Below are 27,868 nucleotides of genomic sequence, written 5' to 3' on the forward strand. Positions count from 1 at the left end.
TTTGTCTGTCCTGATTGGCAGTCTACCTGTTGATTCTAGAGTAAGAAATTCTGTGAACAGCTTAGATGTAATAAAAAGAAAAACAAATTGTTGAAATTATGATCCAAGACTTACGTACTTGGAAGTTTGGAATATTTAACTGAAGTACCATATAATATTCGTGCTATTCTTATAGATAATTTAGGCATTAATAATGGCAACATCCAAATTTTTTATCGGCTTGAAAAAAAAGGCATTCTCTTCTCTAGTGCAAATTACAATCGCTCTAATAAAAAAGTATCTCATTATGTATTATACACTTATGATAATGAGTCATATATCTGTATGATCAATCAATTTATAAGATGGTCTGACTGTAATTGTAATAAAAAATGTAGATGTTGCCTGCAAGATATATTGCATTGGAATTTGTTATAAAAAAGATATGTGGTATGTCATGATGTTCCTGGAATTCGCTTATCATATTTGTCTCAGGTTTATTCTACTGGCCAGTATGTAGCATTTGATGTTTGTTTTCTTGATTGCCTATGTTTTCATATGTTAGTTGATGGCAAAGAATTTATTGCTCAGCCAATTAATTCGTTAGAGAAAGAATAAATTTATATTTGTATATGTACTATTAGAAAAAATATTGTATTAAATATTTGTTAATTCAAATACTGAGCATTATTTACTCTCCACACAATTACACAATATATTACTAGACAATATCTTTTATATTTATAAATATATATTATATTGATAAACAACTGTGTGTTTTAATTATTTCCATCAATTGGTTCAGCTCTTATTCTGTGCATGATACAATTGTCAAAAATAATTTTGAGATTTTTTTACTTTATGCCAAAGTATAAAATGTCAGGATAAAATATAAAAAATCTCTTGAACTATTGATTTTTCGACAAATCTACTCTAATACTTTTATATGCAGATTAAGTCGACCATCATATTATGTAAAAAGATAATACAATTTTACATAAAAATGGCGGTGATCTTCATATGACCATAAAAAATCGATGTTTCCAAAAATTGATTTTACCATTATTTATCCTCATTTAAGCCATACAACTTTCATTTGAACAGATATTTTATTCAACTTTATTCTGCAAAGAATAAGAGGGAGTCAAAAATATTCACACAAAAGGGTAATAGATTAAAATAGTAGATTATCTACTGTGGCCGGTATTCATGGTCGATTCTTATTTCAAGACGGTCTGAAGTGATATCTTAAGATGCTAATACGGCCCTCTGATTGGCTGATGACGCCTTAAGACTGTACTTAAGACGATCTTGGATATAAGACCCGACTATGAATACCGGCCTGTGTATGTACATATTAACGTACTGTGTATGAACACACCACGCGCGCGCGCACACGCACACGCACACGCACGCACACACACACACACACACACACACACACACACACACACACACACACACACAAAACATATTGCACTTATAGAAACGTTTAATGCAAATTTCTCGCGAATATTTGAATATTACATCGTATCACTTATCTATTGGTGAAGGATAAATAGTGTAAGTACTAAAACATTAACCCTTACGGTACACTTTGAAAAAGTTTTTAAGTTTGTAGAATAAATGTACTTCAATTTAGAGATAAGGAGGAGATAAGGAGTGGGAGTCTTTCAGAATTTATAAGAAATTTCGATGGATAGAAATCGAGCTGACTCGAAATCCCCATGTATGTACCATAAGGGTTAAAATCGGGCGAAATCCGCGGATATTTCTTGTGAGTAAAAAAGGAACGTACTAACGTATTGTCACTCATCAACTGAAAAATGAGTGTGAAAACGGACAACCTACTTCGTCCTCATCCTTATGAGTAAAAAAGGAACGTATTAACGTGTTGTCACTCATCGATTGAAAAGCGAGTATTAAAAACGGACAATCTACTCAAAAATACTCATACGCATACTCGCGTATACTCATCATGTTCTTCGCAGTAGACTGCGCGTGCTTGAGAGTGCAAGAAACGGACACAAAATGATAAAACGGGCTAAAAACGGGCTAAAAAAACGATCTATATGAGGTGTAAAAGCGGTGAAATATTTTTGTAAGGGGATACTTTTTTATGAGGAACATTTCAGCGATTTCTCTCTTTTTTTTATTCTTTTCTCTGTCCAGTACTTCCACATCGGACCATTTGAAATCATGCCCAAGAGAAACACGATGTTTACTGACGACGGAATGGTTACTGTCGTCTTTCCTTATATCCCTGAAGTGTTCCGTTATCCGAGTCTTTAAATGTCGTTTAGTTTGTCCGATATACGATGCGCAACAATTATCGCAGTTAATTCTGTAAACCAATTCAGTCGAGCTATTCCTGTCAAGACGGTCCTTTCCTCTCCTTATAACAACGTCTAATTTTTTCGGGACAGTGTGAACAGCGACAAGACCAATCTTATTCAGCATGAGACGTATATCATCACCGAGGCCTTTAACATACGGTAGCACAAAACTTCTCCGTGGGTCGAATAAATTTTTCGGAGCGTTTTCGGTGTCACGTCTATGCTGAAGTTCTTTTATTCTGATATTAATGTGTTTGTTAATAAGATCCATCGGAAAGGAATTATTCAAAAGTATTTTTTTAACCGTATTGATATTAGATGTATGGAAGCTTTCATCTGACAATAAAATAGCTCGATCAAGTAGGCTCGTGATAGTGTTTACTTTATACTTAAATGGATGGCTAGAAAAGAAGTTAGTATATCGGCCGGAAAACGTGGGTTTTCGATACCAATTAGTGATCAACCGATTTCCCACTCTAATGACTGTGGTGTCAAGAAACGGGAGAGAATTATTGTTTTCTAACTCGAAAGTGAACTTTAGTCGTGGGTGGTAACTGTTGAATACGTCAAGTATGTCGTTTAATTTGTGCCTAGGTATTATGGCAAATATATCATCTACATACCGACGGAAAAGCAGAATTTCGAAATCGAGCGCACCCAAGCATTCACTCTCCAAGTCCTCCATAACTATATCGGAAGCTTTAGGAGAAAATGGGGAGCCCATCGGACTGCCAAAAATCTGTTCGTAAAACTGCCCGTTAAAGCAAAAGCTTGTGGAGCTTAATATTAAGTCAACAGCGTGTAGAAACTGAGGTAACGAAAAATTCGTATGTGGCGATATAAAGTGCCATCGCTTTTCAATGCCTTTTAAGACCAAATCCTTAGGGATATTCGTGAAAAGCGACGTGACGTCGAAGGAAACGAGGATGTGATCAGGACTTATAGTCACATCCTTAATAATCTTCACGAAGGACCAACTGTCCTTTACGTACGATTTAGGTTTCGGTAAAGTGTCCTCCAAAATCGTGTGCAAGTAACTGGCTATGTTATATAGCGGACTCCCAATAGACGAAACGATTAAACGCAAAGGAGAGCCCGCCTTATGCACCTTTGGCAGTCCGTAACAACGGGGAAGATTACCGTTGGTGCAATTTAACCGATAATAGTCGCAGTTATCTATAATGTCGTTATCGAGCCATGATCTAACTAGTTTATTAAGTTTGGTAGTCAATTGTTTACTGGGATCGTTATTTAATTTTTTGTATGTTGAATTATCATTAAGAAGATCCTTCATTCGATCGTTATAGTCTGTTTTATTCATAATGACAGTGATTTGACCTTTGTCGGCCTTGGTAACGAAAATATCTTGGTTATTCTTTAAAAACTTTTTGCAATTGTTAAACTCATTTAAAATGTACCGATCTATATATTTCATATGTAAATCTTTATTAAGAAAACGATGCAAGGAATCCGCAACCGAGCTGCGTGCTACGTTAATGGCAGCTGGAGGTATTTTGTAGCTACTATACTCAAAATTTTTTACGGTGTCAAGGGTAGTACGTAAGCGGTCCTTTTTGTCAAGGTTAGTGACCGGTAATCCGAATCTATCACCCAAACTTAGAATGTGTGCAACGTTGTCAGGAATATTAACATTGGCAATATTAATGAGCCATTTTGTTCTGTCATTATCGAAAAACGCTTTGTATAAATTATGTTTAGAAGAAATTCTGTTGAATTTATTGATTGCGTTGTGCCTCTGCTGGTCGTTGTGCTTGGCAATTTTATGACTGTTACTATTAAAAAACTCAATCAACAGTTGCTCAGGCAAAAGAGAGAAGAGATCGTTCAAAATCAACTCAATATCTGATCTAAGGAAATTTAAGTGGTGATTTAAATCTTTGATTTCCAAATTCAGAATTGCCTTCTTATAACGCTCCCCATATCCAACAAACCTGCGCTTAACGCTGAAACTTCTAAAATTAATATCAAGACGCATGTGCAAGATGTGCGGTGGTAGTATGTCGTGTCGCCTGCAACGGAGTAAGAAAACAAGTTGCTGTCTCGCTGTGCAGATTTTTAACGTGTTATTAATCCATGCCTTCATTAGTCGGACAGCACGCCGTCCAAACTGGTTGTAGATCGTGTGGTAAAATCCATTGTTGTTGTTGTGGGGCATCATTATTTAGGTCGATGATGTACAAGTATCAAGAAGTAGGAAATTGTTTCGCCAATAATGTATAACAGCAATAGTGTATTGAAATCGACAACAATTGGCAAAAATATATACATAAACTTCACAACGTTTCCACCCAAGCTTCGGGTCCTTATCAAGTGATCTAGCAAAACGAAATAACGCACGGGGTCAAATAACAACGTCAATAATCAAATGTATAAAATTCTTTGTAGTCGGCGCAAACATATTCAATCTAGATTAATTACCTGATGAGAATAAAAGTCCCACCGCCAACACATTCTCAATCTAATATTTAAGAGGTTTTGGCAGAAACATCACGCATAGAAAGCTGAATTAAATTAAATTAAATAAATAAGTATTAACTAATATGCTAAATTAAATAAATGAAATAGTGTCAAAAAGTAACAAAGGAGGGTAATTACAAAGAGAATGTCCCACGGTAGCACCAATTTCCAAAACGTGTCATCTTAATAGATAATGTCTCGGAGTTAAGACAAAAAAGATTTCCGAGTCACGCAACGACTCATGTTCACACAATAAGAGTCGGGAACAAACTGACGATATCGCATGTGTTTTTAAAAACAGACAAATTGTCAGAGTATCCAACATCTGAAAATAAAACAATTAAACGCATGAGATGACCTTATCGTATATAGGATTTAAATTATCCGTGTCCTTTTTCAGATTAATAGTATCCGGATACTTTTTTATGAGGAACATTTCAGCGATTTCTCTCTTTTTTTTATTCTTTTCTCTGTCCAGTACTTCCACATCGGACCATTTGAAATCATGCCCAAGAGAAACACGATGTTTACTGACGACGGAATGGTTACTGTCGTCTTTCCTTATATCCCTGAAGTGTTTTCCGGCCGAAGTGTTTTGTGCTACCGTATGTTAAAGGCCTCGGTGATGATATACGTCTCATGCTGAATAAGATTGGTCTTGTCGCTGTTCACACTGTCCCGAAAAAATTAGACGTTGTTATAAGGAGAGGAAAGGACCGTCTTGACAGGAATAGCTCGACTGAATTGGTTTACAGAATTAACTGCGATAATTGTTGCGCATCGTATATCGGACAAACTAAACGACATTTAAAGACTCGGATAACGGAACACTTCAGGGATATAAGGAAAGACGACAGTAACCATTCCGTCGTCAGTAAACATCGTGTTTCTCTTGGGCATGATTTCAAATGGTCCGATGTGGAAGTACTGGACAGAGAAAAGAATAAAAAAAAGAGAGAAATCGCTGAAATGTTCCTCATAAAAAAGTATCCGGATACTATTAATCTGAAAAAGGACACGGATAATTTAAATCCTATATACGATAAGGTCATCTCATGCGTTTAATTGTTTTATTTTCGGATGTTGGATACTCTGACAATTTGTCTGTTTTTAAAAACACATGCGATATCGTCAGTTTGTTCCCGACTCTTATTGTGTGAACATGAGTCGTTGCGTGACTCGGAAATCTTTTTTGTCTTAACTCCGAGACATTATCTATTAAGATGACACGTTTTGGAAATTGGTGCTACCGTGGGACATTCTCTTTGTAATTACCCTCCTTTGTTACTTTTTGACACTATTTCATTTATTTAATTTAGCATATTAGTTAATACTTATTTATTTTATTTAATTTAATTCAGCTTTCTATGCGTGATGTTTCTGCCAAAACCTCTTAAATATTAGATTGAGAATGTGTTGGCGGTGGGACTTTTATTCTCATCAGGTAATTAATCTAGATTGAATATGTTTGCGCCGACTACAAAGAATTTTATACATTTGATTATTGACGTTGTTATTTGACCCCGTGCGTTATTTCGTTTTGCTAGATCACTTGATAAGGACCCGAAGCTTGGGTGGAAACGTTGTGAAGTTTATGTATATATTTTTGCCAATTGTTGTCGATTTCAATACACTATTCCCATATATACATTTTGTACGACAATATCGGGGGTCTATCGTTAGTACGACTAAAAGGCGGTCCTTTTAGTATTTTTCTCGGTTCTTATACGTGGCCAATTACTTGCACGCATGCATGCACGTGCACACACACGCAGACGCACGCACGCACGCACGCGCACACACACACACACACACACACACACACACACACACACACACACACACACACACACACACATTCTGACTCCGCTGTTTTGAATTTTCATATTATTCATCATATCAGATTGGTTTTCAGTGACCCCAAAACCTACTATCACGTGCACAAGTTACGTGTCTTCCAAGTTTAATCAGCACTTCAATATTAATGAATTTTTATCTCGAAAAGGATGCGTTATATCAATAAATTGCAAGAGGGCATTTATACTTCAAATTTGACCCAGAATATGACCATATTTTTTTCAATTACAAATTTTAAGTTATAACTTTTTATTATGTGACTCTCTGCATTCTAGGCGCCATATTAAGGCCGCCATTTTGAATTTTTTCAAATGCGCACTCGGTATTCGAAAGCTTATATGTTTACATAAATTTTGCACCCTGGAAAAAATTTTTAAACCCTCTCAAATTTTGGACACGGCGCTGTTCCGGTTGACATGGAATGTCCCATATGTATTTTTGTTTATATTTCCCAACATTTTATTAACGAAATAATAAATAGAGTTTCTTGTCCTAAATAACATTACCGTTTTTCTTTCTTCAAATATACCCTGAATCCTAACACCACACTTCCAAAAAATCCTGATTTTACCATACTAACAATAAGTGTACGCTACCCAGTGTACTAAGAGAGAGAGGGACAGGGATGGAGAGAGGGGGGGGAGAGAGAGAGAGAGAGAGAGAGAGAGAGAGAGAGAGAGAGAGAGAGAGAGAGAGAGAGAGAGAGAGAGAGAGAGAGAGAGAGAGAGAGATATGATATGATATGATATGATTTATTATGCCCAAGCATGACTAAAGGGCAAATATACATAATTACACAGTGTATTGCACTAGCAGACTAGAAATGCAATGAAACAAGGAAAACTGCAATATTGGATAGTACAAATAGAATAACTACCGTATAAAATAACGCACTTAAAACTAATATAACAAGTAAGAAATAAAACTAAGAACTAACGCACTTAAAGCTAATAATAAAAAAGAAATTGAGGAAAGACAGACCAATGCATCACAGTTCGCTAGCAAGCAGAAACTTCCTAAGAAGATTCTTGAAGGAAGGGAATGAAGAAGCCGAAGTGATATTACAAGGAAGAAAATGCCAGAAATAGATCGAGGAAAGATGAAAAGAGTTTCTGTATGTGGTTGTTCTATGGGAAGGAACATGAAAAGTTTGTGATGCATGACGGTCGGATCTCCTCAACGATGGATCAAGTAAAGTGAAATGCTCCCTCAGATAAGAAGGAGAAGACATATAAAGTATACGAAACGTTTGGCAGCCGAGAAAATACAATCTCCTATTCTCAACTGAAAGCCACTTCAGTTGGCGTCTAAACGGAGTGATATGTTCATCACGCTTAAGATCAAAAATGAAACGAATACAACAGTTGACAAGTCTCTGTAATGCATTGTTCAACTCTCCACTCAAGCCATGATAAACCAGACAGCAGTAGTCGATATGAGGCATAATTAGAGACAATACTAGCTTTATCCTTAACCCGATAGAAAGAAAATTTTTATTGAACTTAAGCTTGTACAAAGCATGATGAACCTTCTGAGAGACATGTAAGATATGTTTTTTCCATGATAAATTAGACATGAATGTCACGCCCAGATTCCTCACTTCACTTACAAAGGGCAAAGGCGTCTGGTTTACAATAATAGGTGGCAAGCAGTCGAGGTCAATATCATTAGTATAAGACCTACTAGCGAATATGATTACCTTTGATTTAGCCGGATTAAGTTTAAGACCATTCAAGTTGGCATAGTTGAACAACGCATTTGCATCTCTTGAAATAAGCTCCAGAGCATGACGAATATTAGCCAAAGAACATTGCAGATATATTTGTATATCATCAGCAAATAGCATATGATAAACAAAAGACAGGATTCCACCAATGTCATTAATGTAAAGAGCGAATAAAAGTGGGCCAAGTACAGAGCCCTGAGGAACGCCTGAAGACGTGTATAACCATTCAGAAAAATTACCCTCATCATCCACTACAGCTTGATAACGGCCAGTAAGATAAGAGAAAATCCACGCGAGAACCGCATCAGAAAAACCGATTTCTTTCAACTTGATGAGCAGTCTTAGATGTGGGACAGTATCGAATGCCTTACTAAAATCAAATAGAATCATTAATGTAATTAGTCTGTTGTCAATTCCGCTCTTAATATCGTCACAGACACGTAGAAGTGCAGATTGAGTGTTGTGACCCACCCGATACGCAGATTGTCTAGGATTCAAGAGGTTGTATTTATTTAGGTAATCTGTGATTTGTGAGGCTACAATTCTTTCAAGGATTTTAGACATTTCCGGCAAATTAGCGATGGGTCTCGTATCGGACGGAGACAGCGGAGTACGAATTTTCGATAGAGGACGAATCAGCGCGCGTTTCCACATTGAAGGAAAGAAGGAAGACTCAAGTGAGCGATTAAGCAGCGGTAAGAGCCATTGAGAAACAACCGGCCAAGCAATACGAAGAACATGAAGCGGAATGCCGTCAAAGCCCGACGCACAAGAGTGAAGCGGTCCACTGGTTATGATCTTGTACACCAAGTCAGACGAAATAGTAGAAAAGACAAATTCAGGGCGATGAGAAGGTCGAGAAACAGAAGACATGGCAGAAGTGAAATCTGCATACAAGCAGGGAAGTAGAGAATTAGAGACTGAGGCATAATATGAGTTAAGCTGATTTGGTGTGAAAAAGCGGAGAGGAGAGACTAAACTCGACTTGACTAGTCCAAGACGAGCCAACTCCCTCCACATTTTAGCAGGGTCAGTGATATTACTAAGTGACGCATATTGAAATTCTCCTCTGGCACGTTTAATGTCGTTGTTAAGCTGATTACGAAAAAGTCTGTATCTAGCATAGCCTAATAGACTCCGTGAACGCTTTGCCTGTTTATACATTTGGTTACGAATACGGAGCCTGGACTTGAGTTCATCAGAAAGCCATTGCACAGGAGGCTTCCTGAACACAGACATGCGAGCAGGAGCAAAAACATCAAGTGCCCCAAGTAAAGTACGTGACAGTAAGGTACAAGACTCGTCGACATTAGACTCATCCAAGAGCACATCGATCTCCGTCTGAACCACAGCAGCAACAGATTGAAGATGTTCAAGGAACTCAGAAGTGTCCATACTCTTAAAACTACGTCGCAACATGGACCGCTTAATATCGAGCTTACAATTAAGTGAAAATGAAAGTTCCAAGAGATCATGTCCAGCAATGAATGGACTCAGGGATTTGGAAAACTCTTGAACCTTGTCACAGTCATCTACAATAAAAACATCAAGCCACGAGTCAGAAGTAGCAGTGTGATACGTAGCATCCGAGCTGACAACATATAAAGATAAGCTTAACAATAATTCACGCAAGTAATTAGCTTCAAAACTGTTCGCCAAGAGATTACAGTTTAAATCACCGCCAATAATAATGTGTTTGTAAAGATGAGAGACGCCAGTCAGTGATTCGACGAAGTCATTAAAAAGAAGGCCTTTAGGTCTCCTATATACCGATGCAAACAATATCACTTCATCACTCGGCAAACGAATCTCCATTATTAGATATTCAGGAGCATTGACATCGACCCCAGAGGAGATTGCAATTAATTTAACTTTTAATGACTTATGCACAAAGCAAGCAACACCCCCTCCCGCGCGTCCCACCCGATCATGACAAACTAGAAAATAGCCGTCCAGAGCCACAAGATCGTCCGACACCCCCTCATGAAGCCACGTTTCAGATACTGAGATAATATGATGAAAGTTAGTACTAAAGTATAGACGAATGAAATCAATATGACCTCGTAAGGAATTAGCATTGAATTGAGCAACGCGGAGCAATAAAGAATTACGTGTTGGGTTATGCCGAACGATCGATGACAAGGAACGAGCAGGTCGGACCCGTCAGACGAGCTTGGCGAGATCAATCTCAGAATTAACGAAAATAATAGGCTCCCCATCGGAACGCCTAGCGCATATCTGGCCATCTCTCACCCAGACAAACTTATACGCTCTCTCTTTAGCAACACGCCTGACCCGCTGCAGCAAATCGTAAGTACATTTGGGAAGCAATTCATTGACGTAAATATTGCCGGGAACACTCGTCGAGAAAACGTCACCAACCGTAAGACGGCGCCTGCCGCGCGTTACCTTGACAATGTGGTCGCGAATCTCACGTGACTTGAGCGCGACTATCACCGATCTTCTACGACCCGCAGCGTCAGCCCGATCGATGGCTGAAATGGACCCCGGCGCAGCATCACGCGCCACTGGCGCATCGCGCGCTGCAACGTCACGGGTCTCAAGAACGTCGGAAGTCAGCTGAGGAATTTCGAGCGCACGAAAAACACTCGCGACTAGCTCACCGGATGTATGAGTAATAGAAGATGGGATACCAGAAATTATAATATCCGACGTTCGAGGGACACGCGACGCAGCAGACAACATATTCTCACTCTCATCGCAGACATGCGGGACCAACTGAGCGGTCTTTAAAGCCTGGACATCACGTGCCAGAGCAGAGTTCTCCTGCTCAAGCTTGTCAATGCGCACAGTATTTTGCGCAACTGTGTCCGCGATGAGACTAAGTTTGCTAAGCTTGACGTTAATCTCACTAATCGCACGCCGCTGCTCATCAACAAAAGCGGAGAGTCTCGCATCCGAATCATTCAACTTGTCGCATAGCTTTTGCAACAGCGCATTGGTTGTAGCATGCTCCTGCGACTGCGACTGCGTCTGCATCTGAGTGCCCGATAACACACCCGGAAAATCGAAGGAACGCGCGCTCGCCTCAATTATCGGTGTAAGAGGTGTATCCAAAGAAGCTGCTAGAGATTTGCAGCAAGTGTCTGCATATTTGGTTGCAGCATAAGGTTTGACACAACCAGGGTGGAACACTCTCTTACACCCGTCACACCCGAGCGATTGATTCGCAATTGGCTTCTTGCACCTAGTGCACGCATGCGACTCCATGTATTACCGGCACTCAAATGCAGCCAACAAACAAGCAGTAATACGAGGTCACCGTAAATATCGCGATAAAAATCAATTGTGATGTCAGTCAAATAGCACACGTACACACGGAGCGGACAGTCCAGCAAAACGTGTTCCAGCAAAAGTAAACACACGTACACACGCACCAGAGAACGACGTCACGTATGGTTGCCAACCAGCAGTCACTCAGATAGCAGATAGCAGGCGCAATAGATCCACATGCACAGTGTAACGCATAGCAGCCAATCACATCGATCACAAGTATGGTGTCTCGCACAGCAGCCAATCGGCAGTCATAAGGCAGCACGTCACTCAGCAGCCAATCAGAGATCACGATAGCACGTGCTCAGAAAATAGTGTGAAGATAAAGCAGATCAGTAACGACAGGCGCATGCGCAGCTAAGATCAACGTCTCCCACAGGAACATCCAAGAATTAGGTTAGACCAGAACAATGATACTCGCACAAATCCTCTCAATTCAGCAGCAAGCACAAGAAAGATAATAATCGTGCATGACAAGCAGCAAAAAACACGCTAATACCTGCAACAAAATGGCCCGAAGGCAGCTTACGGCAGAAAATAGATTCACTTGAAGCAGGAGCAATAGAATAGACACACAATGATACTCACAGAGCGAGAGAAAGAGAGAGAGAGAGAGAGAGAGAGAGATTTATTATGCCCAAGCAAGGCTAAAGGGCAAAAATAAGATACAGTGCTGCAATACAAAAAAATATGCGTGCTCTCCCTCACATATGAGACAGGCAGGAATGAAGCAGCGAAGAGCTAGATACTGAAGTGTCCAATAAGCTAACGAAGTATGATTCTAAAAACTATAATAGTATAACTAAAGAACTAACGCAACTTAACTAGTAATATATTCAATGTAACTAACAACTAACGCAACTTAACTAGTTATATATACAGTATAGTTATGTAGTAAAGAAACAACAACAATAAACAAGAAGTACAGGAGAAAACAGAAGACGTAAGAAGAATGTTACCCTGTTTTCCGAGCAAGCAAAAATGCTTTAAGATGATTCTTAAAGGTAGGAAATGAGGAAATAGAGGTGATATTAACAGGAAGTGAGTGCCAGAAATAAATTGAAGAAAGATGAAAGGAGTTTCTGTAGGTGGTTGTTCTATGAGAAGGAATATGAAATGTATGAGACGCAGAAAGAAGGCGGTCAGATCTCCTCAACAACGGATCAAGCAACGTGAAATTTTCATTCAAGTAAGAAGGGGAGCACATGTGAAGTATGCGAAACATTTGACAACCAAGAAAATATAGTCTTCTATTTTCAACTGAAAGCCATCTTAATTGGCGTCTATACGGAGTAATATGTTCATCTCTCTTAAGATCAAAGATAAAGCGAATGCAACAATTGACAAGTCTTTGTAATAAGGTATTCAACTCTCCACTTAAACCATAATAGACTAAGCAGCAGTAATCAATGTGTGGCATAATTAGAGCTAATACCAGCCTTATTTTTAACCTCGTAGAAAGAGAATTTTTGTTAAACTTAAGTTTATGCAAAGAATAATGAACTTTTTGAGAGATGTGTAAAATGTGTTTCCTCCAAGACAGATTAGACGTAAAAATTACACCCAAATTCCTGGCATCATTAACAAAGGGTAAGGGTGTGTGGTTTACAATAATAGGTGGTAAGCAATGGAAGTCAATATCATTGACATAGGAATGACTACCAAAAATTAATACCTTTGATTTCGCAGGATTAAGTTTAAGATCATTCAAATTTGCATAGTCAAAAATAGCTTTCGCATCTCTAGGAATCATTTCAAGACCATGGAGAATGTCAGCACGAGAACATTGGATATATATTTGTATATCATCAGCAAAGAGCATATGATACACAAACGACAGAAAACCACCAATATCATTAATATACAGTGCAAACAGAAGAGGACCAAGTACAGAGCCTTGAGGGACACCGGACGATGTGAACAACCAGTCAGAGAGATTACCTTCATCATCAATTACAGCTTGAGAGCGGCCAGTAAGATAGGAGAATATCCACACAAGGACCTCGTCAGAGAATCCTAATTCTTTTAACTTCATAAGTAAACGGAGATGTGGAACAGTATCAAAGGCTTTGCTGAAGTCGAAGAGAATCATGATTGTGATAAGCCTGTCATCGATTCCCTTTTTTATGTCATCACAGACGCGTAAAAGTGCAGATTGCGTGTTGTAACCTGAACGATACGCAGACTGTCTGGGATTCAAAAGATTATGCTTATTTAAATAGTCAGTGATCTGTGAGGCTACTATTCGTTCAAGGATTTTAGACATTTCCGGAAGGTTAGCAATAGGTCGAGTATCAGATGGAGACAGAGGAGTGCGAATCTTAGAGAGAGGGCGGATCAACGCACGTTTCCATAATGAAGAAAATACGGAGGATTGAAGTGAACAATTGAGCAGTAAAGTGAGCCATTGGGAAATAACAGGCCAGGCAACACGGAGCACATAAAGCGGAATGCCGTCTTGGCCAGATGCATAGGAATGAAGAGGTTCGTTTGTGATAAGTTTATATACATCATCAGGTTTCAAAACAAATTTTGAACGTTGAGAAGGACTAGAAATTGAAGCAATGGCTGACATGAAGTTAATGTATGAGCAAGGTGATGAAGTATTAGATACAGAGACGTAATATGAATTCAGCTGATCTGGTGAGAAAAAGCGAAAAAGCGAAGAGGAGAAACCGACATAGACTTGACAAGACCAAGACGGGCAAGTTCTCTCCACAATTTAGCAGAGTCAGTAATGTTAGTAAGAGAGGCAAAGTGAAAATCACTCTTGGCGCGCTTGATATCCGTGTTAAGCTGGTTGCGAAGATGTCGGTATCTAGCATAGCCAAGAAGACTATTGGAACGTTTGGCTTGCTTATACAGCTGATTACGTGTACGGAGTCGGGATCTAAGTTCGTCAGTGAGCCAATGAATAGGAGGCCTTCTAAACACAGATCTACGAGCAGGAGCAAACACATCAAGCACGTCAAGCAAGGTAGACGACAGACGAGAACAAACCTCCTCAACGTTGGTCACATTCACAATCTGAACATTGATTGCCAAGGAATGAAGATGCTCAAGGAACGCAGAGGTGTCAAGGTTTCTATAACTACGCCGCAGTACAGATTGCTTAGAGTCAAACGTACGATTTAGAGAGAATGACATTTCAAGCAGATCATGTCCTGCAATGAATGGGCTCGAGGATTTGGTAAACAATAAAACCTCGTCACTGTCATCCACAACCAGAACATCTAACCACGAATCAGAAGTGGCAGTATGAAAGGTGGCTTCAGAGTCGACAATGTTCAAAGATAAACTTGACATAATCTCACGCAAGTAGTTGGCCTCGAAACCATTCCTCAAAAGATTACAGTTTAGATCGCCGCCAACAATTATATTATTATAAAGATGAGAAACACCAGTAAGTGATTCAACGAAGTCATTAAAAAGGGCGCCCTTAGGTAGGGATGTGCGATACTGTATCAATATTGCGAATATCGATACTTTGTAGCTAAAATATCGATATAAAATATCGATATTTCAGCCAACGATATTTACATGTATCGATACTAGATCCCGAATATCGAATAGTTATTTCGACGCATCTGACGCCTACGTCGCCAGCGTCGCCTACGTCGTTCGCCATACTGCCATTGCCATAATTTGCTTCGCAGTATTCGCACGTGCGCGGACCGGTTAACTTGCGTGCCGTGTACCCGTTGCCCCCGTTGGCTGTTATACGACATACGTCTCCGGTGCGTGCTCCTCGTCCGCACCTTCCGCGCGACCGATCCGCCCGTCGTCGTCGACGCGGGATAGTCGCGCTCGCGTACGGCGAGCGACGCGCTCATCCCAACTTCCGAGGAGATTCGCAGTATTCGCACGTGCGCGGACCGGTCAACTTGCGTGCCGTGTGTGTACCCGTTGCCCCCGTTGGCTGTTATACGATACGACATACGTCTCCGGTGCGTGCTCCTCGTCCGCGCCTTCCGCGCGACCGATCCTCCCGTCGTCGTCGATGCGGGATAGTCGCGCTCGCGCACGGAGTCGCGTTTGAGTGTGGACGTGTTCGAACACGTGTTTTGTCCTGAATAAATTTTTCAAGATTGCTGATGCAATCACCATTTCCACTCAGACTTCCAGTAATTTTCACTCAGATTTCGCTACGCAATCAGTGATTTAGACTGTTAAACAAACAGTGGTAAATCTGGCCGTATTGTCTGCTGAAAAGCGGCAGGAGCCAATATAAAAATAGGAAGAAGAAGAAGAAGCGCTCGCGCACGGCGAGCGACGCGCTCATCCCAACTTCCGAGGAGGGCTCTCCGTCGGGCGTCGACCATTAGTGTCTAGTGCAAACTGCAACATATTGAACATATCGGTCACTTCCGTGCAACCAGCTGCCAGCTATGCAGAGATTTATTCTGCAGTCGTTAACAATTTTAATAATTGTTTACCTACCAGGTGAGTAAAGTACAAATTGAATAATACGCATGATGTTTGATTTTATTTTGCTTCTTGGGTCTAATCAACCATGGGTCTAATCAATCAAATTTAAAAGAATTATATATGAAATAGTAGGGGTAGAAGAAACCAAAGAAAAGATTGTTCTTTGAGTTTTTGATGCTAATATGTTCAGTGTTCTAAAACGTCGAAAAATTGTATTTAAAATTAAAAAAAAATGTCCGTGTGTGTGTGTGTGCGGATTTAATGTCCGTGGTTGCTCTAACTTTTGTAAATTTTGAAATATTGGGCCATTTCTAATTTTATTATATTCTTCAGTTTTTTCTACCTCTATTTCATATATAATTCTTTAAAATTTAGCGAGGATCAGTGAAGGAGTTACCGATTTTTGCTTAAAAAGTTACATGTATAAGTTATACATGTTGTTCCAAATTCGCCGTTACTTCGGAATTTCAGTTCTATCCAGATGTTCGCCTACGACGACAGCGTGTACGGCTATCACGCGTTCACGTGTCACAGATAATAAGATCACGCGGGGGCCATGCTTCCGCATACCGGCGCCGCTGCCGAATTCGGCTTCTCGCGTGTTATGAAATGTCTGTGGTAGCTTTAACTTCCGCAAATTTTGAGATATTGGGTTATTTCTAATTCAGTACTAATTCTTACATTCTTCAGTCTTTTCTACCCCTATTTTATATGTAATTTTTTAAGATTTGGTTGATTAGACCCATCTTTATACGCGATCAAAGGTCTATAATATTTGGAGAAATGTCTGTGGTTGCTTTAACTAACTTCCGCAAATTTTGATATCGTGTTATTTCTAATTCTGTTATATTCTTTATTTTTTTCTGGAATTTGGTGAGGATCGGTGAAGGAATTACAAATTTCTGCTTAAAAAGTGTATAAGATGTACATGTAATTTTATATAGATTATCATTAAAGGAAGGTTGTTTTGAATTTTGCGAGGATCGGTGAAGGAGTTACCGATTTCGGTTTAAAAAGTTACATGTATAAGTTATACATTAGGGTGTGTCCATTTAGACGATATTAAGGTTTAAAGTTCAAAGTGTATAAAAATTATTCTTTTTTTTTCATATTATAACAAAATTATGAGCTTTATCGGATTTTTTTTTATTTTTTCCGTAAATTATTAAATAAACTGTAAAAATAACTTTAATTCTAGTCAATAAACATTATTAGTTACTCATTGAAGGCCATAAAAATATATTTTTTGTCAAAAAATTGGTTTTAATGAGCTAATATTCGTTATAATAATTGCACAAGTTTTTCTGAGTTAATGACACCAAATCACTATTATCAACCGAGAAATTGATTGGAATATACATTAGAATCATTCTCACGGATATTTTAATAAAGATTAAAAATTTTTTACCCAGTAATATATAAATTAAACATTCATAATTGTCAATCAATAAATTTATTGGAAAAACTATTTTGAAATATTTTTATCATTGATATTTGGTCTAAAAAAGTGGTATTTTATTCGTCAGCATTTTGTCAATCACTTGTGCAACTATTATAACGAATATTAGCTCATTAAAACCAATTTTTTGACAAAAAATATATTTTTATGGCCTTCAATGAGTAACTAATAATGTTTATTGACTAGAATTAAAGTTATTTTACAGTTAATTTAATAATTTACGGAAAAAATAAAAAAAAATATCCGATAAAGCTCATAATTTTGTTATAATATGAAAAAAAAAGAATAATTTTTATACACTTTGAACTTTAAACCTTAATATCGTCTAAATGGTTATATTTATGAAAAAAATATAAGAGACCTTTTTGAAAAAAAAAAGTTGCTCCAAAATGACACCCTATTATACATACATGTAATTTTATATAGAGTATTATTAAAAGAAAGTTGTTATTGAACAAAATGGAAATGGAAATAAGATATATCTGCAAATAGTAGAGATCTTTTTAGTAAAATCATTAATTACTTAATTGATTTTTGTAAGAGTAAGGGAGACCGGGGCTAAGCCGACACAATTTTTTCAAAGGCAATTTTCAACAATTAATTAAAATTTTCAAGCAAATTTAATGGTACACATTTAAAGAGCGTTCCTGCCGGTGCGACTGAGGTGACAGGTGCGAAAGTGTGCGTGAGGAAAGCGAAGTGAATTGAGAGTACAAGGAGGCAGAGGAGGGAAAGTGTGACGGAGCGAGAAGGTGTGGAGGCAGGAGAGCAAGGAGACGAAAGGGGAGAGTGGTGGAGTAACAAGTAAAGGAGAACTAAGGGTAGAAAAGTGGCAAGGCCAGAGGCAGGTTAGGCACGAGCAATAGTGAGAGTAGAGGGGCGTCGCGGTGGGGGAGCAGAGCCACGTGCGGCAGTGAGCGCGCGCGGCAAGGCACGAACGTACGAAAGTGGGTGTAGAGGGGCGACTGGACGGGAAAACTAGGACACGGCAGAGCATAGAGTATAGTATAGGACAGGTAAAGGGAGAAGAGAATAGGAGAGATAACGAATAGGAGGGTCAAATCAAGGTAGGAGCGGCGGATGGAGCAAGAGAAGGAAGTAAGAATAGAGAGTGAACAGCAAGAAGGCAAAGAAAAGAAGGGAGATGGCGAGGGGGAGAGGAGGGCAAGGGGCAGACCAACAAAGGCCGAAGAGCTTGGAAAGCTGAGAGGGAGAACGGATAGCCTAGGGTCGGTCTTAGATTTCTTTCAGAAAAGGAAAAGAGAAGAGGAGGAAGCAAAGGCGAGAGCAGAGGAAGAGATCCTAGGAAGGTTCAAAGAAACAAGGAGGGTCTACAGATCACCGCCAGCGAAGATTAAAAAAGGAGAAGAAGGGGAAGGAAATATGGAGGCAGAAGAGATGTTCAAGGAGATATTAAGGAAGATGGAAGAACAAGAGAAAGAAAGGAAAAAAGACAAAGAGGAAATAAAGAATGAAATCAAGGGACTAAAGGAGGGGATGATGAGAAGGGAGGAAATATGGAAAAAACAGAGAGAAGCGCTGGAAGAGAGAGTAAAGAAGCTAGAGGAGAAGGTGGAGGGAAGAGAGAAAAGATGGGAGGAGAAAATAGGAGAGAGGAAGGAGGAGAGAGAAGGGGAGTCAGGTAACGTAAATGAGGAAGTGGTGGAGAGGATGAGAGAGATAGAGAGAAAGCTGGAAAAAAAGGAGAAGGAGGAGAGAAGAAGAAATGTAGTGGTAAGGGGGCTAGAAGTGTGAAGGAGGGAGGGAGAAGACAAGAGGTGGAAAAGCTATTGGAGGGAATGAAGGCCAAAGTAAAGGTGTTAGAGGTGAAGAAAATAGGGGGGGATAGGGAAAAAGGAAGGGAAATGGTGCTGCTGAAGTTAGAAAATGAGGAGCAAAAATGGGAGATAATGGAAAAAAAGAAGAGTTTGGCGGGACGAAGGGAGAGAATCACGGAGGACTTGTCTTGGGAGGAAAGAAGGACGGATTGGATATTGAGAGAGATAGTGAGAAGAGAGGGGTGGAAGGGAAGAAGGGCTTGGATTAAGGCAAGGAGAATAAGATTGGAAAATGTATGGTGGAGATGGGACGCGGAAGAGGGGGTATTAAAGGATGAAAGGGGAAGGGTAAGAAGGGAGAGCGGAGGAGGAAAAGAAGGGGAGGGAGGCAAATTAGGAGGGGGAGGAGTAGGAATGGAGACGGGGGAATAGGAGGAGGAGAAGCTGGAGGGGTGGAAGTCGGGAAGGGAAAGGCGGAGGTTGGAAGAGAAGGGGAGGGGGGAAGTAAAGCAGAATGGAGAATCGTATTCTGGAATGTAGCAGGTTTGGAAAATAAAGATAAGGAGTTCTGGGAAGGGCTGAAGAAACAGGACGTCCTAGTCATGGTAGAGACGTGGATAGGGGAAAAGGGTTGGGGAAGAATAAGAGGAAGGCTGCCAAAAGGGTATGAATGGGGAGTGCAATTGGCAAGGAAAAGGAACAAAAAAGGGAGAGCGATTGGAGGGATGATAATGGGTATAAGAAAGGAGTTAAAAGAGAAGGGAACGGAAATAGTAATAGGCAGGGAGGGACTGATAGAAGGAAAGGTTAGGAAAGGTGACGAGAACTGGAGTATTGTTGGGGTCTACGCAAAGAAGGAGGAGATGGAAGATATGCTACAGGAACTGGGATTAATAATGGAGAAGAAAGAAGAAGGAAGATTTACGATTATTGGGGGAGATTTCAATGCAAGGACCGGCCAAGAAGGCGGAGGGATAGAAGAGGAGGAGGGGGCAGGACAGCGCGAAGGGGAAAGAAGATCAAAGGATAAAAAGATAGACAGAGAGGGGAGGCGGCTGATAAATAGCATAGAAGAGAGAGGATGGGAAATCTTCAATGGCAATGTGAGAGGAGACGAGGAGGGGGAGTTTACTTTTACGGGGGGAAGAGGAGACACGGTGATCGACTATGTGATAGGAGAAGGAAAGGTAAGAGAGAAGGTAGAGAGTATGACAGTGGGGGATAGAGTGGACTCGGATCATCACCCCTTGGAAATAGCCTTAAGGAGGGGGAAAGAAGGAAATGGAGGAAAAAGGAGGGAGAAAAAGGGAAACAGGGGGATATGGAACGAGAAAGGATCAAAGAGGTTCATGGAAAAAATAGGAGCGATGGAGGAAAAGGCGGCAGATTTGAACAAGGAATGGGAAGAAATGGAGGCAAGAATAAAGGAGGCAATAAAAGGGGTGGAGGAGGAGATGGGAGGAAAGAGGGGGAAGGTAGGATGGTGGGATGAAGAATGTAGAGAGGCGAAGAAAGAGGCAAGAAGAAAATTAAGGAATTGGAGGAAAGGAAGAGGAGAGGGTGGAGCGTACAAAGAAAAGAGGAAGGATTTTAGAGAGATGTGTAAGAGGAAGAGGGAAGAAGAGAATCAGAGATGGGAGAGAAAGGCGGAGGGAGCAAAGAGGGAGGCGGAAGTATGGGAGATAGTAAATATGGAGAGGAAAAAAAGGAGGGGGATTGAGGAAGGAATAGAAGAGGAGGAATGGAAAGAGCATTTTATGAAGCTACTGGGAGGAGTGGAAGGGAGGGTGAGGATGGGGAAAGAAGGAAAAAGGGAGGAAAAGGAGGGAGAAGAGGAAGAGGAGATTAGCCTAGAAGAAATGAGGAGAGCGGTAAAGAGGTTAAAGGGCGGAAAAGCTATGGGAAGGGATGGGATACCAGGAGAGGTCTGGAAGCGAGGGGGAAAGGGGCTGGAGAGTTGGGCATAGAAATATATTAACAGGATATGGAAGGGAGGGAGATGGCCAGAGAACTGAAAGGAGGGAATAATTGCGCCAATTGTAAAGAAAGGATAAGGAAAAAGAGCGGAAGAGTATAGAGGGGTGACAATAATGCCGTCGTTATACAAGGTGTACACGGCTATTCTGGCAGAGAGGTTAAGAGAGGAGACAGAGGTGAAGAGAATAGTACCACAGAACCAAACAGGTTTCAGAAGGGGGATGGGAACAATAGATAACATCTATGTGTTGAACTACTTGGTGAACAGAAGGTTAGAAAAGAAGGGGGGAAAATTGATAGTATGTTTCGTGGACCTTAAGGCGGCGTTTGATTCGGTAGATAGAGGAGTCCTAATAAAAGCAATGAGAGAAAGGGGAGTAAGAGAAGGGCTGGTGAGGAGAACGGAGGAGTTGTTAAGCGAGACGATAAGTAGGGTTGTGACCGAACATTTGATCAAGGATCCGTAGGACTTACTTGGATATAAGTATTTTATGGTCGCCACTGTGTTTTCAAGCGATTACACAGAACGCTTGTATTCTCGGTCGCCTTGATCGAGATGCTTCCTTCCTTCCTTTTTGAAATATTATCTTCCGACTGCGTGGCTCGTCACGTTTTTCGGCACGATGTCGTTCGACAAGGGCACGTACTCGCACTCGGTTCGCGTTTCAGATAACGTAATCGTAGGATAGGAAATGTGAATGAACTTTTAGATTTGTATTTAACTATAACAAAAATAAAATATATTTGTTTCGGCACAAAGTACACGAAATAGAGAAAAGTTATCTCTGTAACTGGTAACGGATGTTAACCGGGTTCAATCCCGAATCTTAAACTCTACTCGCTTTATAAAACACGCTACGCGAAAAACTTTCTTTCCACTGAGCGTATCGCAAGATATTTCCGAGTGATTCTATATGGAATAACTAACCGTCTACCGACTGACTCTCCACGGATTGACTAACCTCGAGCGTTCGCTCGAGCTGGCTTATATACCCTCTCTGGGCTGATATTCCCACCCACAGGCTCTCAACCAATGAGAATCGGTTGCGAAGCCCGTATTCGCTTTCTCTCTCCATCATGCAGTCGACTGGTCTGAACGCGCTCGACGCAAACAAAGATATCAAATTACCTCGCCGGCTCGAAGCTCGCGGCTTGCATCAAAGCAATGGAATTTTAATTGATTCTACGAAAAGACATGCGACTACATGACCGATAAAATTTATTCTTCTAGCAAACAAATATATGTTAATAAAATTGATGAATCCTGCGAATATCGTTCCCGACATTATTCTTATTCCATTTCCCCTAAAGTATACATTCTTGCACACTGTACAATGAGTACGGATGTCCCTGCTCATTACATAATTATCTAATCCCGTATGTACATTCGTTCATGCATACCTTCTCTTTTTCTTTTCAGACTCATCACGCTGGCTTTAAGATTCTTCAGGATTCACCAGGTAAGTATCGGTAAGTATGTAATAATTACACTTTCTCCCTTTTGGACAAAGTAACGTAAAACGCTTGTAATTCTTGTAAAAGGTATCCAACGTATTTATATCTGTTCACGCTACATGATTTTATCGTTAATACTTATTTAACACGCTTAATTCGAAATATCACGCAACTGACCTATGACAATGCAATAACTATATACGCATCTAAATGCAATTCTGACTTGATACACTTCTTTCTTTCGTTACAACAATGCATTTTATGCAATAAAATACGCATATATCTCAATAATTAATTATTTCATAAAAATAATAAAAATCTTTAATACTGACTCAAATTGAGTAATCAATAGCTCGTTGGATTCGTTTTACCTCTCAGAACTTATATCTATTGATAAAATATAATAATTACGCCAATTACGGATTTTGACCCTAACAAGTGCATTTCTTAATTAATGTCTCAAAATGAATTTAAATAGCATAGGATGGTTTCTTACATCCCTCTGAACGTGAATCTATCGAAATATCACGAAAATATTCGATAATTTGCAATTCGACAATTTTGCAAAATTTTGTGAAAATCCGTAATTATGAAAAATTTCAAGGTTTTTTCCCATAGGTGACTTTGGTTGGTTCCTCTGAACACAAATATCAAATAAAAACTTTAGAAAATCAATTAATACTAGTTTTGACCCCGAATGGTCATTTTTTTTAATTATAATGAAAATTGCATAAGTCACGTCAGATTCTCTTTTCATGTGTCCTCAGGAACACGTATATATCGTTGAATCATTATAATTCGACTTAACAACAATTTTCACCATTTTATTGAAAATCTTTAAATAACTGAAAATATCAGAATTAAACTACGTGAATCACTTCCAGGGATCATTAGAAATCGTTTAAGACGATTCGCAACTCGATCGGTCGCTTATTGACAAAGTGCACCCTAAATGGTGAAAACTCGTAATAACGAAAAATATTGAAATTAAACTATATGGGCAGTCTCTCTGGGACTAGACAAATCGTTTAAGCCCTTAAAAACTAAAATCGCATCATAAATGGCGAAGTTGCCCCCGAGGGGTGAAATCTTTAAATACCGTTAAAAATCGCAAATAAACTATACAGGCGGTTTCTCTAGGATCTAACGAAACGTTTGAATCCTTATTTCGCTAAATCGCATCACAATTGGCAGAGTCGGTCCAAAAGTGTCAAAACTTGGAATATTTCAATTTCTTTGAAATAAACTATATAGGCTCGTTCCCTGAGACGATACGAATGTGTCCACGCTCTTGTTCGATCAAAATTATCCAAACTAAAGATTTTTCTAGAAAAGTGTCAATTTTGTAAATATCGATCCTAAATCGACAATTGACATTTATCTGATGTCTGGTAATCATAAATGATCAAAATCTATCGTTATCCGCGCGAATTTATCTTTCAATCGATTAATCAGCTGATCGCGCTTAATTTGAATCCGATGGTAAAGTTATCGTATATTGAGCATATTCGGACTCGTCTCGATTCACTCTACGCGAATCTATCGAAAAATGTCGTTGCTAGACGTTGCTTTACGCTATTGGCCTATTTCGTCGCGAAATCTCCTTTCTGGCCAAATAATAATAAAATTAATCAATTTCGACTCTAAACGTCGAATAAAAGAAATATATAATTGTCGGATGCTTTGTACATCCCTATGAGCTATCGCGCTCTATCGGTTTCGTTAAGATTACAAAGTACTCGTCGTCGTGCATCACGATTACGCGATAAGTCCTATTCTCTACGTATGACGTTACTCTAATCGTTACGAATCTATATCCAGTCATTATAGTAATATTTAGCTCGTTTGGAAGAGCTCTTGATTATTAACTCGATAAAATAAACGAATATATTATAATGTATGACTTCTGTCACAACAAAAGAATAAATTGTGAAAATCAATCTATCTCTATTTCTCCAACCTTTGGGTATCCGGTGTCGGAACGTCGTCTGGCTTCATCTGCTGACTGCTCTGCATCAGCTGATCGACCTCCGGTGCCTCGCTGTCGCTGCTCTCCAATGGAATGGTGATATCAAGGCTGGTATCGTTATCATTAGGATCAACCTCGGGAATGGGAGTCGAGGAACGTAATTGCGGATCTATAGATTTAATCGCCGCCTTGGTTTTGACGGGTTCTCTCGTTGGTGTTGCCTCTCGTCCCTCCGTGCTTTGGCTTGATCTCTGGGTGGTCATTGCGGTAACGGATGGAGTCGATGAAGCCGTCTGAATTTTTACAGGCGGTTTCAGGGTAAGGGTAGGAGACGGAATGGGAGAAGAGTTCTGGACGGGAAGAGGAGTAAGGCAAGGGTGCCCACTGAGTCCGTTGCTGTTTAACGTGTTACTGGCGGATATGGAACAGGAAATGGGCAAGGTTAAATGGGGAGGAGTGGTGTTAGGAGGTAGGAGGGTATATACGTTGGCGTATGCGGATGATATAGTGCTGTTGGCGGAGGACGAGGACCAAATGAGGAGCATGTTGGAAAGACTTGAAGGTTATCTAAGTAGGAAGAGATTGGAATTGAACGTGGGGAAAACAAAGATTATGAGATTTAGGAAAGGAGGAGGGAGGGACAGTAAGAGAAGATGGAGGTGGGAAGGGAAAGAATTAGGAGAGGTGAAGGAATTTCGATATTTAGGGTACATGTTCCAAAGGAATGGAGGACAAGAAGCGCAGGTAAGGGAAAGGATCAAGAAGGCGGCGGCAGTAATGGGAAAGATCTGGGGGATAGGGAAGAGGAGATTTGGGAGAGACTGGGGAAAAAGATTGTGGCTATTTGATAGACTGGTGTGGACGGTAATGGGATATGGAGCGGAAATATGGGGATGGATAGAAAGGGAAGGAATGGAAAGACTGGAAGAAAGGTATATCAGATGGGTACTGGGAGTGGATGGGAGAACGCCATGGTATCTAGTTAGGGAGGAGACGCAAAGGGATAAGTTGAGAGGGAGGGCAGGGATGAGAGCATGGAGATTTGAGAGAAAACTAGAGGAGGGTAGAGGAAGTGAATTGGCAAGGCTATGCTGGGAGGAGGTAAAGGGAAAGGAGAAAGAAGGAAAAACAAGTTCAAACTGGGAGAGAGAAAGAGGAAAGTTTTTTGAAGGCAGAGGTGTTGAATTGAAGGAACTGGAAAAACTGAGACAAGACGAAGAAGAATGGTTCCACAAACTGTTCGGAGGGGATAAGGAAGTACAAAGAAGAGAGAAATGGGAAAGGATCGAGGGTGCGGAGTATAACAGATAGTACAAGGTGATAAAAGGAGAGGGTATTCCGGGGTATTTGAAGAAAGGATGGGGAGAGAGCAGATGGAACAGGGTGGCGAGATTTAGATTAGGAAATGAGATGAGAGAGAGCAAATACTGGGAAACGGAAGAGAAGAAGAAATGTAGGTTATGTGAACACAGGGAGGAATCATGGGAGCATGTGTGGGAGGAATGTAGGAGATGGGAATCAGGAAGTGGTAGCTGGCAGGAAGCGGTGGGATGGGTGCTAGACGAGGACGGAGGAGGGGAGGAATGGATGATGGAACTAGAGGGGGAAAGAAGGAGAGGAAAAGGGGTGATAGTGGAGGCAGTAAAAGGAACGAGGTGAGGGAGAGGGGGAGTAGGGGGGAGAGTGAGGAGGAAAGAGGAAAGATGAAGAAAGAGGAGGTGATTAAATTAAATTTACAGATTACCCAGGACTAATCAGGATAGAGGAAGAAGGAAGAATAATAGCGGAGGCGGTGGAAAGGATTATGGAGAAGAAACTAAAGAAGGTGGAGAAGGAAAGGAAAGAAGTGGAGAGAAGGAAGGAGGAGAGAATAGAGGAGCTAGAGGAGAAGGTAAGGAAGATGGTGAAGGAGAAGAAAGAGGAGGAGAGAAAGAAGGAGGAGAGGATAGAGAAGCTTGAGGAGAAAGTAAGGAGAATGGAGAGGAAGGTGGAGAGAATGGAGCAAAACGGAGGGAAAAGGAAGAGGGAGGACAACGAGGAGGGAGTGAGGGTAAGGAGGAAATGGTGGGCGGGGGTGCGTGAGAGGAGTGAGGAGGAGCAAAGGAAAAGAAATGTAATAGTAAGGGCGGAGAAGGAGGTATGGGGGGACAAGGGCTCGCACTGGGAGAAGGTGAAGGAGGTGTTTGCGGAAGGACTAAGGATAAGGGTTACGGTGAGAGAGGTGAGTATAGTGGGTCAAAGAGGAGCATGGATAACGCTTTTGGTGAAGCTAAAGGACGAAGAGGAGAAATGGCGGGTGATAGAGGCGAGGAGAAAAGCTGGAAACAGCTTAGGAGTGAAGATAGACGAAGATAAGTCGGTGGAAAGGAGAGATAGGGAGAGAGAGGAGAGAGAGGAGAAAATGGAAGGTAGGCAAAGGAAGAGATCGGAGAGATCAGAGGAAGAGGAAATCTCCAAGGATTTGGAAAAGAAATTGCTGATGGAGCCGGACGAGGATAAGGGGGAGGGAGGGAAGAGGGATTGGAGTAAATGAGGATGGGACGAATGGGAGGAAGGCCAGGGAGGGGTATCGACGCAAGATAGGAAGAGAAAGAAGACAAAGAAGAGCATGAGAAAGAAGATTCAGTTTTCGATATGAGTAGTTATGATTTGAATATGTTTAAGTTTTTTGATTTTGCTTGTAGAGGTTGTGACCGAACTTGTGGTCGTGAATAAGAATTAACTTACTTGAATGTAATTTATACGGTCGCCACTGTGTTTTGTACGCTGACACAGAACGTATATGCCCGTCAATGGCAATGACAATGGGCTTATTAACTTCCTTCCTTCCAGAATATCTTATCTGTACGTGGCTCAGCTCTGACGTTCTTCAGACGATGTAGCTTCAAAGTCCTTCACTCGCGTTCGCGTTACGTATTTGATATCCGGATATTAGGATAGGAATATTTAATTAATTATGAATCTGTATTGAATTAACAATAACAAGATATATTTTAAGACTTTGGTACATGAGTACGCTATTTGTCAAAATGGAAAGTAATTCCAACGGCTAACGACAATGCACGATGCCGGGTCTTATTCCTCGCTACGAGTCGAGTAATCTAACAATATAATTGTTGCTTAACAACCGTT

The 27,868-nt window shown here is 40.3% G+C and overlaps 1 protein-coding gene across 1 annotated transcript; it reads right to left on the reverse strand.

Moving 5' to 3' along the window:
- Positions 1 to 2,034: 2,034 nt before the first annotated feature.
- On the reverse strand, positions 2,035 to 4,491 carry LOC139782633 (uncharacterized). The gene has a single exon (XM_071721647.1). The coding sequence runs from the start codon at positions 4,489 to 4,491 to the stop codon at positions 2,035 to 2,037; it is 2,457 nt and encodes an 818-aa protein (XP_071577748.1).
- Positions 4,492 to 27,868: the final 23,377 nt, after the last annotated feature.

Source organism: Temnothorax nylanderi, unplaced genomic scaffold, assembly GCF_030848795.1.
Source record: "Temnothorax nylanderi isolate EJ_2023f unplaced genomic scaffold, tnyl_v1.0 TNYL_tig0431_pilon, whole genome shotgun sequence".
Classification (NCBI taxonomy): Eukaryota; Metazoa; Arthropoda; class Insecta; order Hymenoptera; family Formicidae; genus Temnothorax; species Temnothorax nylanderi.